The 14141-nt window shown below is 33.9% G+C and overlaps 2 protein-coding genes across 10 annotated transcripts in view; one reads left to right on the forward strand and one right to left on the reverse strand.

Moving 5' to 3' along the window:
• Positions 1-30: 30 nt before the first annotated feature.
• Positions 31-4785, reverse strand: LOC145306427 (uncharacterized). The gene is made up of 8 exons (XM_080148522.1): positions 4194-4785; positions 3563-3650; positions 2767-2857; positions 2232-2349; positions 1384-1446; positions 1104-1139; positions 389-530; positions 31-107 (listed from the first exon to the last, which is right to left on the reverse strand). Exons 2-8 carry the CDS (start codon positions 3606-3608, stop codon positions 31-33), a joined length of 573 nt encoding a protein of 190 aa, XP_080004648.1. The 5' UTR covers positions 3609-3650; positions 4194-4785.
• Positions 4786-9618: 4833 nt separating this feature from the next.
• The window catches only part of skd (mediator complex subunit skuld), a 40513-nt gene continuing 35990 nt past the window's right edge, over positions 9619-14141 (forward strand). For all 9 annotated transcript variants that reach the window (XM_080147242.1, XM_080147243.1, XM_080147244.1 and 6 more), the window contains exon 1: positions 9619-10032. In XM_080147242.1, coding sequence (XP_080003368.1) covers positions 9964-10032 — 69 coding nt within the window. In that variant the 5' untranslated portion in view covers positions 9619-9963. The remainder of the gene's footprint in view (positions 10033-14141) is intronic.

The raw sequence follows: 14141 nt of genomic DNA on the forward strand, positions 1-14141 counted from the left end.
CTTTATTCATAATAGATTCAATTTTTCAAACTATTTAAAACAAATGTTGCATATCTTGCCTAGCTTTAATTTGCTTGATTCTGAACTCACTGGTATCAATTGCAAACCTAGAAATAATATTTTTAGGAGACATGCGACTAAATATTCTGTCATAAATCAAAGATAATTGCCCCGCCCCCAATGATTTTCACTTGCCATCAGATACAAATTATTATCATTTTCTTGAACGTGGAACTCGAGATTGCCCTATTGGCTTGGCTATGCAAAATTGTCTCATTCCATGACGGCTAAGGTATAAACAATGAAGCTTTGGGTCATCAATTAATCAACAAATCAAGATGAAAGTAATTAAAGTAGCTTTGCCAAATATAAAAAATGCTTTATATACCTGCTTCGTTAAACGCCACCGGGGGTGATTCTGTGGGTGTCGGCGGGCTAAGGATGCCGCCGTTCGAAGACGGCGACAGCTGTTGGCGGTTTAGGTTGACACCCTCAAACTGGTCTGAAAGATCCATGGCTTCGGACTTATCCTGGTTGGTTTTATGTCATTCATTTTGTCCTTAGGTATAGGTACTATTTTAAGGATGATGTCACCTTCTTTTTTTTTTGGGGGGGGGGGGGATGTTGCAATTTCCATGCGTAAAGCCAGCGTTTCGGAGCCGGATCCGCAATATTTTTGGTGGAGCCGGAGCCGTATTTTTCATTAAAAACGGCTCCGGCTCCAGATTAGCTAAAAATTATTTTTTAAGTAATATTATAATTTGGCAACTGTCTATTTCTATATAATAAACTGAAAAACTATTGTTACTTAACAAATAGACACACACATCCTTCTACTTTTATATACCTAGCTTTAACCAAATTAAAGCAAAATATTTTATATAATTTATTTTATTTTATCAAATTCAATAATGAACAAAAATTGATATATTAATTTTAAGGTAGGAGCCTGAGCCGTATTTCCAGATATGGCTCCGCGGAACCGGAGCAGCATCAAAATTAAACGGCTCCGACAAACTGCGTAAAGCGTTACAAATCATGTAAAAGGGAAAATGCTAGAAATTTCATACAAAAAAAATACATAAAATGGACAAAATAAATGCCTGATCACTGGTTGGTTTATCACGGGTTTTGCGGAACCTTTGGAATCATGATATTAACATATACGGTGAAGAAAAAGCTGTTTAGTATCTAGACAAAAAAGTTTAAGAAAATGTCAAACCGGACCAATGTCCCTTAAAAATCTAGGTCTGTAACAAATGTTGCACCATAAATTCAACTACTCAACTGAACCATTTGCGATGTAAGTTATAAATGCTCTTGCTGAAGTGTGTTCAGTAAAATCTCAAAAACGGATGGTCCAGTATATGTTAATATTACATTCCTGTGGTTTCTCTCCTCCTCCGTGAGCACGCTGCTTCGTTTCATGCCCATTGACAGACATTTCTACACAGCAATGAAATACTTCAGATAGATATTTTAAAGCTGTTGTATTAGTCATAGAAACAGGGGATAACGGGACATGTACATTGGGGTGTTAGTAACGCTAGAAACACTAGATAAATAATGTTTTCTTATTCGTGGGCTAAATACCTTGAGGACTTTTAATGAATTTTGATTGGTTGGTTCAATTAGTTCAGTGTCTAATCTTTTCAACCTCTAATTGCAATACACAGAAGGGATAATTTTGTGTATAATCATTGGGGATGCACACCAATTTAGGGGACATTGTCTTATCCCTTTGGATCCCTGACATGGTCAGGTATTAAAAAAAGCTCCGGTACCACAAATCCTACGGTTGTATCTCAACCCTTTACATAAAAACACTTTAGCCAACACAACAACATGTTGCTGTTGTTGTTGTGTTAACATACAGAGATCTAAAGGGATAAAAAATGGCCGACAAATTGATGTACATCTCCAATGATATTGATGATACACAAAATTTCTCATTCTGTAGATTACAATTAGTTGTTGAAATGTTTGGAACCTCAAAATAATAAACAAAACAGATAAAAGTCCCCAAAGTTTAAGAAAACGTTATCATAAAACTTTGGGGACTAGTTCAATAAACAGCCCAATGTCCCCGCCTTCCATGGTTAAGTGAATAGATGTTTGATGTTTATAATTTACATACCCTAGTATGGCTGGTGTCTGGTATCTAATAAAAAGGTAGAAACAAGATACGACTATATAAAGACCGTTTTTTTTACATCTTCAGTATTTCATTCCTGGAAGCGGCAAAACTGACAATTTTTGCGCGTTTTAAGGTTTATTTCACAGGTCCCTGTCCGCCGACACACGTAGTTGTCCGCGGTTTTGTTCTGGATGGAGCGACGGAAAAAGGCCCTGAAATTATTCATTAGTTATAATTTTATAATTCCGGATTTAAAGTAGCATAGCTTCTAAGGTAAATAACTAGGTACAGTCACAATTCCATACAATCATCAAAATATGCTTCCAATTAATTTTCTTTCTAAACTATAATATAAAGTAGCTTGATGTCTGTCCGCCCGTCCCTCGAGATCTCGGTAACCACTGAACCGATTGGATTCTACTCTTCGGGAAATATACCTACAGGTCCTGTGGTGGTTTTAGGCTATTTTCTTGGGGGGTGGGACATCCCCAACCCCAAGGCTAGGGGCGAAGCCGCTAGTTACATGATTAAAACAGCAAAATAGGTTAATAGGTTTTTATATTCGATACACAAGGTATAAGTTATTTATAAATTAATCTGACGTATACAGCTGCAAAATAGTAACTAACCTGCAACTGAAACATGTCATAGCCCCATAGTGAACATGTTTGGCCGCGTTATCTCCGCAAATAGGGCATTTCTCGTCGGTTAAGAGTTTCGCCTGTTTTGAGTTAAAATTGTCAAGTTGCCATGGCTACATACTTGTTTTCATATATTCAAAATAATTTCATGAAATATGGGTAGTATTCTATACATCAAAAACAAACCGAATGTATTAAACTTACCAAAATTCTTTAGTACAGACAAAGGGACACTTAAGGGACCGGGGAGGGGGTGGAAAAGTCTGTTCTAGTTTTAAAAACAAACGCATTTAGTATTTTTGGGGTTATATCTCTTGGGAATTATATGATATTCTTCCTAAAATAATAATTACAACTTTCCCTGAACCCATAAGCTACATTGTTAGAGAGAACCTTATAAACAGACACAAAGACATTATTTTACTTTTATACATGGATATATAAAAAATCGAGTCATTGATTAATGCGGGTAGTTTAAAGAATCCTATGGTTATATCAAATCCCTAACATCATGAAAGAGAGAGGTAGGTTTCTGGTAAAATCCGTAAAGGTTATGTGTTGTAAGTTAAAAACTGTAGTAGAACGATAAAATTTATGTTAATTAAAAAAAAAATTGTCTATAGTTCTTTTCAATAAGAAACACATATATTTAGTGAATATTATCGTTCTACTACTATTTTTCAGCCTTAAAATACACACCTTTACGGATTCTACCAGAAACCTACCCCCTCTCTTTCTATAGGATATATATCGACAACAATGTGCTAAAAAAATTTGACAATTTCCTGTGCGAACGGCCTCTCGTCTCTGGAGCCAGGAGAGTCCTCCATGTTTGGACCCTCCTCCTAAACCAAGGTCGTAATAATGGAACCCTGAAAATATAATGTATGAAAAAATGAATGGGGGTGGGGGGGATGTAATATAACATATAATATGTTTAAGGGAAAATGGAGCTATAATTTCTCATATATAGATGTAGACCCAATGTAGAAAATAAAAAAAAATATTGCAAATATTATAAATGGGGTGAAGTGTTAATAAACACACGTACATAAAAAAAACAATGCATTCTTTACATTGTTGAGCAACCTAGACTAGACTAGAGCTAACTGAAAATATAATATTCATTACTTTACGTTTAGTTTGATAACAAAATTAGGAAGACTTTGTGTAAACGAGTATGACAGAAATATTTATAGAGTAGAAACTCTCTTAATTATCTAGTAATTTCCAATCTTTTTATTTTATAACTGATATTAAAAAAAAGGGGCTAAATCTCGATAGCCCTAAGCATTCAGCGACATTTAATCCTAAACTGAAATTGTGTGTTATAGATATTTTCCTTATTCATAAAACAAAACAAAAATTGTTGAAAATAATCATTAAAAAAAACTATAATTTGCAAAAGTAATTACCTAATAAAAAATATGTACTTTTAATTTTAAAAGTACAAATCGCTTTTTCTTCCCTTTCCGCTCGAGGGGAAGAATTAAAACTTGTCACACAATGTCAAACAGCCATTTTTCTGTAAATAATTCACATTTCTAACTTATTTTTGCTGTAACTACAAAGATTTTATTCACTTTTAAAAACTAGAATTATCATGTGTGTCTCTGTCTGCTAACTTTTTATGGACGTAAAGCGCCATGACACTCACTGAAAAAAATTGCAATTTTTTCCAAAAAAAAGATGGAAGTTTTGCTGCTAAAGCCTTTTTTTTGTCACAAAAATAAATTATTTGTAGAATATTTATATTTAACACTGTCTCCCATATCAATGTAAAAATAGACTTGAACCATGCCAGTTAAGGCCTATTAAAATCGCGTTGAATGTGTGTGTGTCCACATTAACCTCCCTTTTAACTTTATCACCATTCAACTTCTTTAGGCCAACTAGCTTGCATAGCAGCCGAGGAAAGAGAGGGGAGAGAGAAAAAATTACTCCCTCCCCCCCTTCTTCTCTCTACTAAATAATCACCTCTCAAAATTACAATCTACTTTCCATTTTTATCTCTCTCCTCCTTGCTAAGTTGCTAACCTAAAAAGTGCCAAACCAAACCGGCCTTATAATATAAAGGTGGAAAGGGATTCCCCCACCTTCCCTCCCCTCAAGCAGATCAGCTGTTTACACAGACGACAATTGAAATTAATTTTCACGACGACATTCTTATAGGCAAGGACGATATTTGTATTCGACTGCCCTCAAAATGGCGCAAGTTTTGTACTTGACAACCTGCATTCCTTGTGCATTGCACAACAAAAATTGATTTTTCCGCCTTCAAATCGTCTGACTGGCATATTTAGATATAAGATAAACAATTTTTGTCTCCCTATGTTTATATATTTTATAAGAAGTTCAAAAGATTTTCAAATTAAATTTTATAAATTATAAAAGATTTTTTTCCGAAAATGCATTTATTGCACTTGTCGATAAGGAAAACTGTAAGGAGTTTTAGATAGGGTCAAAAAATGAGAGGATATGGGCATGGTTGCCGTAATAATTATTTTTTAAAAAAATAATGGAAAACAATTAATTTGGTTTTTTTAAAATAACTCTATTGAAAATGATTTTATGTCTGTTCTTCACAAGATCCCACATGAATAATTTTTAGGTGTATTTTTTGAGAGATTTTGACTAAAAAGGTTATTTTATTGTAAAAATATAATCAGTTGAAGGCATTCTAACATTGGGCCCAAAATAAACTCATAATTTTACCTCTAGCCAACGTAATTTATTATTGAAATTTCTATCAAGAGCAATGGAAACCTTGAAAACTTTCTTATATATAAAATGCCATTTTGAAATGCCTGTAACATTTTTGTTATTGAAGCTGAATGCTTTCAAATTGGAGTATTGGGACTACTTATGGCTGTATTTCAGCAGTCAAAGCAGTGTACTTCTTCTAGGATTTATCAAACCTAAAATAAGAATTTGGCTTCCCTTACCCAGCAAGATATTTCGCCATAGAGTCGCCTTCGAGCTTGTGCAATATATGAACCAATTCCTATGTTAAGTTGAATCCCATTTGCCATGAATTAACACCTAATTTTTTTTTGGCGATAAACGTTGGAAAATCAGCCTTTAAAGCAAAAGGTAGCATGCGAGTTTGCCATCGATATTGTTGCAGAGTATGTTGCGAAGTAGCACAATAGTAGCATGAATCAAAAGAGAGATGGAGAGAGAGAGAGAGAGGATAAAAATAGAAGAAGTGAGAATAAAGAGCTGAGCGGCTTTTATAATTTAGAAAGACACTGAATAGAGAGCAGCATTACTTTAATTTATGCTACTATTGTGCTATTTTGCCCCATACTCTGCTACGATATCAATGGAAAACTTGCATGCTACTTTTTGCTAGAAAGGCCGATTTTCCAACAATTATCACCAAAAAATTAGGTGGTAATTCATAAGCTACCATTTGAGATATCGAACAACGAAGCATGCTACCTTTTTTTTTAAGTTTTGCTGGATAGTCATCCATGGTTGTTGGACCTGAAGTTAGAGTGTCATAAAAAGCAGACTTGCCCATACAAAGTATCTAAATGAATGATTTTAAAGTATGCACCAGATACTAAGCAGTAGCCTGAAGTATCTTTGTATGAACTGATTTATAAGGCAGGGCTGATCTGTCACTGAATAATTACTTTTTTATTTCTATGTTTAAGTTAGGCTACCAGAGGATCAAATATTCAATTTTTAGGAGTCTCAGACTTTAGGTACTGGCTTAAAGGGAATGTGCAAGAATTTAGCAGGTTCTGACTAACTTTTGGTACTAGTGCATCAAATGCTGCTAACTCACTCAGTTAGTTTTGAATAAAGCAGACATAAAAATTTGTTATGAGATGGCTGATTTAAAAAAACAAATATTCTCCAAAAAAATATCATTTCATAGATAAAAACTTTATTGTGATATTTGTGTAATAAACTAAGAACCCTTAAAGGAAACATGCAAGAAATATACCGCTTTGACTGCTGAAAGACTGCCACAAGTAGACCCAATACCCAAAATTTGAAGCCTACAGCTTCAAAAACAAAAAAGTTATAGACATTTCACAATCATATTTTTAGTTCAATGAAACTTTTGAAAGGTTTTCATTGCTTATAATAGAATTTTCATTGTTAAAATATGTTGCCTAGAAAATTATAAACTTATTTTTGGAAGAAACTTAGGATGCCAGTAACTGATAAAATTTTTAAAATAAAAACTCTTTCATTATACTCAAAATAATTTTAAAAAATTCAGTTTAATTTGCGTTGTATTATGAGTAATGTAGTGTGAGAATGCCAGCCTTTAGGATTAGGAATTTTTTAAAGACATTTTGACTATAAAAATGGGTACTTTTATTGTAAAAATGTTATCAGTTACTGGTAGTCAAAGTTTCTGACAAAGATAAGCTTTTAATTTTGCTTCCATACGTTGTAATTTAATATTGAAATTTCCATCATTAGCAATGAAAATCTTTCAAAATTTTCATTGTACTAAAATATTTATTTTGAAATGTCTGTAACTTTTCCGTTATTGAAAATGGAGGCTTTAAATTTTGGGTATTGGGTCTACTCATGGCGGGCTTTCAGCAGTTAAAGCAGGGTATTTCTTGAAGAGTTCCTTTATATTAATTCTTGTTATAGTGGCATTATGATGAAGTTCCAGGGAGATATTTTTAGTAATTAATTACAGAATGGTTGTGTCAGTCTAATATGCTTGTAATCTTATTTTCAAATAAATGCTTTTATTCTTGGAACTTTTATCTTATCTTATAGTTTTCTAAATTTTATTAACACACCCTTTACAATTTTCTTCAAATTTTCTGGATAAATCTGAGCTGGATCTTTAAATCGTTTTTATAGTGCGCTGAATCGGGGCGATTCAGAGGTGATTTGTAGGTACGCTGGTGGTTAGCCACAGCGCGCCTATAAAACATTGATATTTAAAAGATTTTCGGCGCGGTGTTGTTAAATCGCTTGCGACACTCAATAAAATATCGATCCGCGCCAGTACAACTTTATTACATAAGCCGTGTCAGTAAGGCATTTTATGTAAAATTCCGAGTCAGCATGGTATTTTATATAAAACATTAATATATAGTTTATTTTAAAAATAACTATAAAAATGTTTTCACAATAGTTTTGCAATAAAATATTAAAGTAATTAAAAAAAAATATTTATTTATTAAATAAATCACCCCGATTTAAACCGGCAATGCCACTCGGTGAGTGGGGTTGCCGCGCCGGGCCCGCGCCACTGCCCGATTCAAATCGCCCATGCAAATTCGATTTAAAGATTGATATTAATAATTTGATGGTGCGCCAAATGAATCGCCCCGGTTTAAATCACCTATAACCGATTTAAAGATCGAGCTCTGGATTACATGGCCTTTCAGCAAAAACTCTTAAATTGAATTAATTGCCCATTGTCCCCTCCCTTACTCCATGGGAAAATCATAGCCAAACAAATTGAAGTAGTACAAGATCCTTATCTGTTATTGGTTATTGAGCAGATTTAGCCTTCTGATTGGCTGGAAATACTATAAGCTGGTAATCTCACACTACAGTTCTCTCAGTACAATGCAGGGTAAAACTGAAGTTTATTGAATGATTTTAACATGTTTATAAGGAGAGTATTTTTTTCAAGGTGGGGTCTTAGTATTACCCCTTATCTGTATCTTTAAATCATTTTAGTGGTGAGCCAGATCGGGGTGAGCCAACTTTCCACCAATGCAATAAGAGCACAGCATTTTATGAAATGCCGCGCTGTGATTGGCTGAAATTCGGCTCACCCCGATCTTGCTCACCACTAAAATGATTTAAAGATCCAACTCTGAACTTGGATGGTCCCAAATGTGGCTCTCATGTAAAATATTTCTTTTTATTGAAATATTCATTGGCAACCATGATAAAGGAAAAATTTCACTTTCAAAATCCTCGCCATGTCTTACACCTCTGTTCCCAAAACTTTTCCTTCTGAGCTGAGCAAAGTGACCAATCAGAGATGAGATACAATTACTGGTAACCAACCATGACAGATAAAGCTATTAACTCGGATAGAAAAAACAATTGTTTAGTTTTAAACTTATATTTTATAATAAATATAAATGGTTATATTTTTAAATTTTGAAAATTCTGTTGTACTCAGAGCACAATTAGTCCATTAATCCAGCTTCTAACTACAAATAAAACGCAAAAATGATTCAAACATCAAATAAAAGTTAAAAATATAGCCAACCAATCACAACGCAGACTTGTTCTAGATTTGTTGTTGAACTTTCCCGGATTTTTTCATTTTTATTTCTAAAAGCTGTCTTTTCATAATCTAATAAAATGTTGTTAGACATTTATTTTCCTTCAGAAATTTTTTTTAATTTTGAAAATTTTATTTCTTTCTCAACAAGTAATGTTCTTTTTACTATCTGTTGAAATGGCTGCCGCGGCCAGAACAGAGGCCGCAAAGCTGCTTTTTGTTGCATCAGTAGTACAGACATAACGATGTCTACATTTAGTTTATAATAGCCAATACTAAATTATTGACCAAAAACGTGCGGTCAGAGTAAATGCGCACAAAATTGTTAATTCCTAAAAAAATTAAATGTCTTCGCTTTCTGGGACATAGATATGTTAATTTTAACAATCTTTCAACAGCGGCTGTGCGACCTAAACCTTACAGCTGTTTTTAATTTAAATGACAAAGCACCTTCCTTCTCAAGTCGGACTTGAATAAAAAATGATCATAAACGTATGACTGCAAAAGGTGAGAAAAAATTCGTTTAGATTGTCGGCCATGTTGGTTTTAGCTATTACATGCCGACCCCCCTATCTCTGCCTCCCCCCTCTCTCTCCTCTCTCTCTCTCTCTCTCTATAGTTACTTCACTTCACTCTCCTTCTCCTCTTGTTAAAATAATTTAGTAATTTCAAAAAAAAAATAAAAAAGTGTAAAATATCGTGATATACGTTGAATTATGGTGAATCTACCGCCAGCCTCGCCGTTATAAACCTGCTGCAGAACGGCGGCCGGCGTGACAGCGTTTTAAAAAGTGATATATATAACAAATATTGTGGAAAAAAGTTATTTTCGACGATCGGGGTTTTGAAGTTTTTTTAACCGCTATGAGTTACTACAAGTGGCGTTTTTAAGAAGCTGACCCCTGTGCGAATGATGCCGGAGATATGATAATGCTATTGAAAGAAATAACATGACAAATAACAATAGTGGGACTAACGGAGCTTCCTTAGAGGACTGCCATTCCAATTTATTCTTTTTGGTAAGTTTTATTTTTCAACAACATATTTCGTGTGCAGGTGAACTATCCCTTCTAGGCAAACTTGTTATCGTTCGTATGGTAATTCCTTTAAATATATATATATATTAATACTTAATATTCTTGTTTTGTTCTTTTTACGCTTTAATTCTTATCCAATTTTAACCATGTTAGAATTTTCATATTTAGATTGTTTTACCCCAAACGAGTGACGCACAATTTCACTCCCATTGCCACAAGTTTCAATAGTGTTCTAGTTTCCTAACCCCATTGCTTACATGATATCTAAAATGCGGTATAAAAAAAGTGTATAGTCCACTTTCTATTTAAGTGAAATTGTCTTCAATTCTCTTGTTATTAATGATCAAAATATCAAAATATTGGTGGATTCACCCGAAACTGGTGAGAATTTCGAATGTTCAAATTTTCATGGATTTGTCCAAAAATTAAACGATTAATCTGGACCGGATTAGGATGCGGATTCGAAATATCACATTAGACATATTTAAATCATCATTAAATTAAAATCTTTTAAAATCTGGTTCGATTTTCGGAAGCGAATTATAGAGAACACCAAGAACATTGATTTTAAGGACATATAAAGCACTTATTTTTTTAAAAGCCTTTTAAAATATTGCTAGAATCTGGATCTGGAATCCGTCAAAAATAAGAATCCGGAATCCGCCATTTTTTTGGACGGATTCTTGTAAGAATCCAATACCGGTCCAAAAATTTGACGGATTGCCATCCCTAATTTCTTTTATTTAAAAAGCTTTGGTTTTATTACGCATGGCAATGATGTTGAAACAGATATTAATTCCAGAAGTGAATACTTTCCAGTTAAGTTGAATTTCTTTCCCTCCCCATTCATCTTGTTACATAAAAAAATAAATAAAGAATTATGAAAAATATACACCCCTGGATACAAGCAATAAGGGGGGGGGGGAGTTCTGACACATTTGCGTAAACAGTGAGTATAGGCTTTATCTTTGGACTGAGAGGATAGGTTATTAGGGATAAAATCATTCTTATATGATGAATTTCCCCCAGATTAAAGATTTTTTGGATAGGCCTCCAGGTTCTGGAGCTCCAGGCCTCTAGGTGGTCTCTGTACAGGTAAAAATGAAAAAAAAAAGAAAAAAAAAATTTAAGTTAAAAATCAACTTATAAAACAAAATATGCATATTTTTTCTTCAAATATGTGAATAATATTAAAAAAGATGCATATTTTGTTTTATAAGTTGACCTGTAACTTTAAAAATTTTTTTTTTTTCATTTTTACCTGTACAGAGACCACCTGGAGGCCTGGAGCTCCAGAACCTGGAGCCCTATCCAAAAAATCTTAAATCTGGGGGAAATTCATCATATAAGAATGATTTTATCCCTAATAACCTATCCTCTCAGTCCAAAGATAAAGCCTATACTCACCGTTTACGCAAATGTGTCAGAACTCCCCCCCCCCCCCCCCTTCGATTTCAGTCAGAAGCCCTACCTTTATAAATTAAGAAGCTGTCACTTTTATTAAAAAAAATTAAGCATTGAATTGATTTAATTGTAGTATTAGCATAAAATACTGAAATATCTTTTAAGAAGTAGGTAGTATTAGAGAAGATTTAGGAAAGTTAGGTGTATCATCCCTTTACCGACCATTTTTAAATATTGCAATTCAAACATGTCTAAAAAGCTACAGCAGAAGTTAATGGATCTCCTGAATTAAGTGAATAAATCGACATTAGATGTTCCTTAAGCCGCTTACTCTTACTAATTATGAATGACAGGTGTCCTGTTTTACTTTCAATCCACCATTGAGCCTCACATCCACTAAATTCTCTTTACTAACAAATTATTGAATTATAATATTTAACTAGTGGCTAGGCCTCTAGCATCTATGGTCAATGTATTTTAAGGGGTAGGGTAGGTCAAATAGCCTTAAATCATCCAAGGTCCTACATATTATAATAGGATATTGTTCAGAGATGGGAAAAAAACAGGTTTTTTTAAAAAAAAAGATCAAACCAGTGTGGTTTATTTGGTTTAAACCGGTTTTTATTGGTTTTTATTAATGAAAACCAGGTTTTTTTGGTTTTTTAAATAATTTTTTTGGTTTTTTTTAATAATATCCAAATTTAAGTATTCTAATTTAGTATAAAGGGGTAGTTTCACGAAATGCATTTGAACTTAATTTAGTGAACCGCATATTTTATCCTGGTTAAACGGTTAAACTACATTTATATGGCATATATTTGAAAAAATTTCAATTTTCTACCACATAGTTTTTGAAATATCAAGACTTGAAAATTGTCTTTTTAAATTGCATTATCACAAGAAGACAATTTTCAGGTCTTGATATTTTAAAAACTACGTGGTAGAAAATTGAATTTATTTCAAATATATGCTATTTAAATGTAGTTTACCCCATTAACTAAGAAAAATATGCGGTTCACTAAATTAAGTTCAAATGCATTTCGTGAAACTACCCCTTTAGTATAAAGTAGGGATGGGAATCCGTCGAATTTTTGGGCCGGATTCGGATTCCGGATTCTGAAGGAATCCGTCAAAAAAAGTGACGGATTCTTGCGGATTCCGGATTCTTATTTTTGGCGGATTCCGGATTCGGATTCCGGATTCTAGCAGTATTTTTAAAAGCCGTCCGTCACAGAGGGATAGCTTTTTTCGTTAATTTATCACTATGTTACTTGGTTGAAGCCTTGATTTGTTTAAAGTGTTGACTTCCAGCATAACTAAAACATTTACATCACATTAGTAAATTTAAAAATTCAAGTGCTACGTATGTCCTAAAAATGTGCTTGGTATTTTCTAACCTATTTAAATTAAATTTAGCCTACCAATTTAGAATCCGGAATCCGCTTTAAAAAACGGATTCCGGATTCCAAAATTGGCCGAAAATTGGGCGGATTCCGGATTCGGATTCCGGATCCGGATTCCCATCACTAGTATAAAGATTTAAACTATTAAAAGAATTTTAAATTAGGTATTTATGTTTTTGACTGTATTTTTTACATTATAAAAAGACTAGTGGGTAGGCCCCTAGAGGCCACTAGGGGCACTTGAGGAGGAGAGAGTCGAATTTAATAAGGGGGGGGGGGAAGTTCTGACACATTTGCGTAAACCTGGTGTATAGGCTTTATCTTTGGACTGAGAGGATAGGTTATTAGGGATAAAATCATTCTTATAGGATGAATTTCCCCCAGATTTAAGATTTTTTGGATAGCCCTCCAGGTTCCGGAGCTCCAGGCCTCCAGGTGGTCTCTGTACAGGTAAAAATTAAAAATAAGATTTTTTTTTTGAAGAGTTACAGGTTAACTTATAAAACAAAATATGCTTCTTTTTGATTGTTATTCACATATTTGAAGAAAAAAACATACATATTTTGTCTCATAAGCTGACATCTAACTCTTTAAAAAAAAAATTTTTTTTCATTTTTACCTGTAGAGAGACCACCTGGAGGCCTGGAGCTCCGGAACCTGGAGGCCTATCCAAAAAATCTTAAATCTGGGGGAAGTTCATCATATAAGAATGATTTTATCCCTAATAACCTATCCTCTCAGTCCAAAGATAAAGCCTATACACCAGGTTTACGCAAATGTGTCAGAACTTCCCCCCCCCTTGAATTTTTTATTTTATATTTTATAAGAAAAAGTAAAAAAAAAATTTTTTTTGGGGGGGGGCGAACATTTTTTTTTGGGGGGGGGTTGCCCCCCCCCCTCATTTTTAAATTTAGTTAAAAAGTTTTTAAAAAAAAATTTTCGAAGGGGGGGTTGGGGGTGTCCCACCCCCAAAGAAAATAGTTATAAACCTTCCCGGGACCTATGAGAAGCTACCCTGTTAAGGAGAACCCAATTGGTTCAGCGGTTAGCGAGATCCTTTGGTACAAACATACAAACATCCTGTTACTTTATTATAAGGACTAGCGGCTACGCCCCTAGAGGCCTCTAGGGGGACTTGAGGAGAGAGTCAAATTTAATAATTAAAGGGGGGGGGGGCGAAAGTGACACTTTTTGAAACCAAAACTAAAAGTCAACAAAGGAACTCAACTAAAAAAAGAGTTACAGGTCTGAGATTTTGCATGTCAGTTGCTTTATAGGGGTAAA

The sequence above is a fragment of the Acartia tonsa genome, chromosome 14 (genome assembly GCF_053477335.1).
Source record: "Acartia tonsa isolate MP-2025a chromosome 14, ASM5347733v1, whole genome shotgun sequence".
Classification (NCBI taxonomy): Eukaryota; Metazoa; Arthropoda; class Copepoda; order Calanoida; family Acartiidae; genus Acartia; species Acartia tonsa.

Excerpts from the sequence above, each read along its gene's own strand:
- LOC145306427 (XM_080148522.1), bottom strand. The coding sequence starts at position 3,608 with ATGGAGGACTCTCCTGGCTCCAGAGACGAGAGGCCGTTCGCACAGG. Across the intron at positions 2,350-2,766 it reads ATGACATGTTTCAGTTGCAG|GGCCTTTTTCCGTCGCTCCA; the intron begins GTTAGTTACTAT and ends GAATAATTTCAG. Across the intron at positions 108-388 it reads GGTGGCGTTTAACGAAGCAG|GTTTGCAATTGATACCAGTG; the intron begins GTATATAAAGCA and ends TATTATTTCTAG.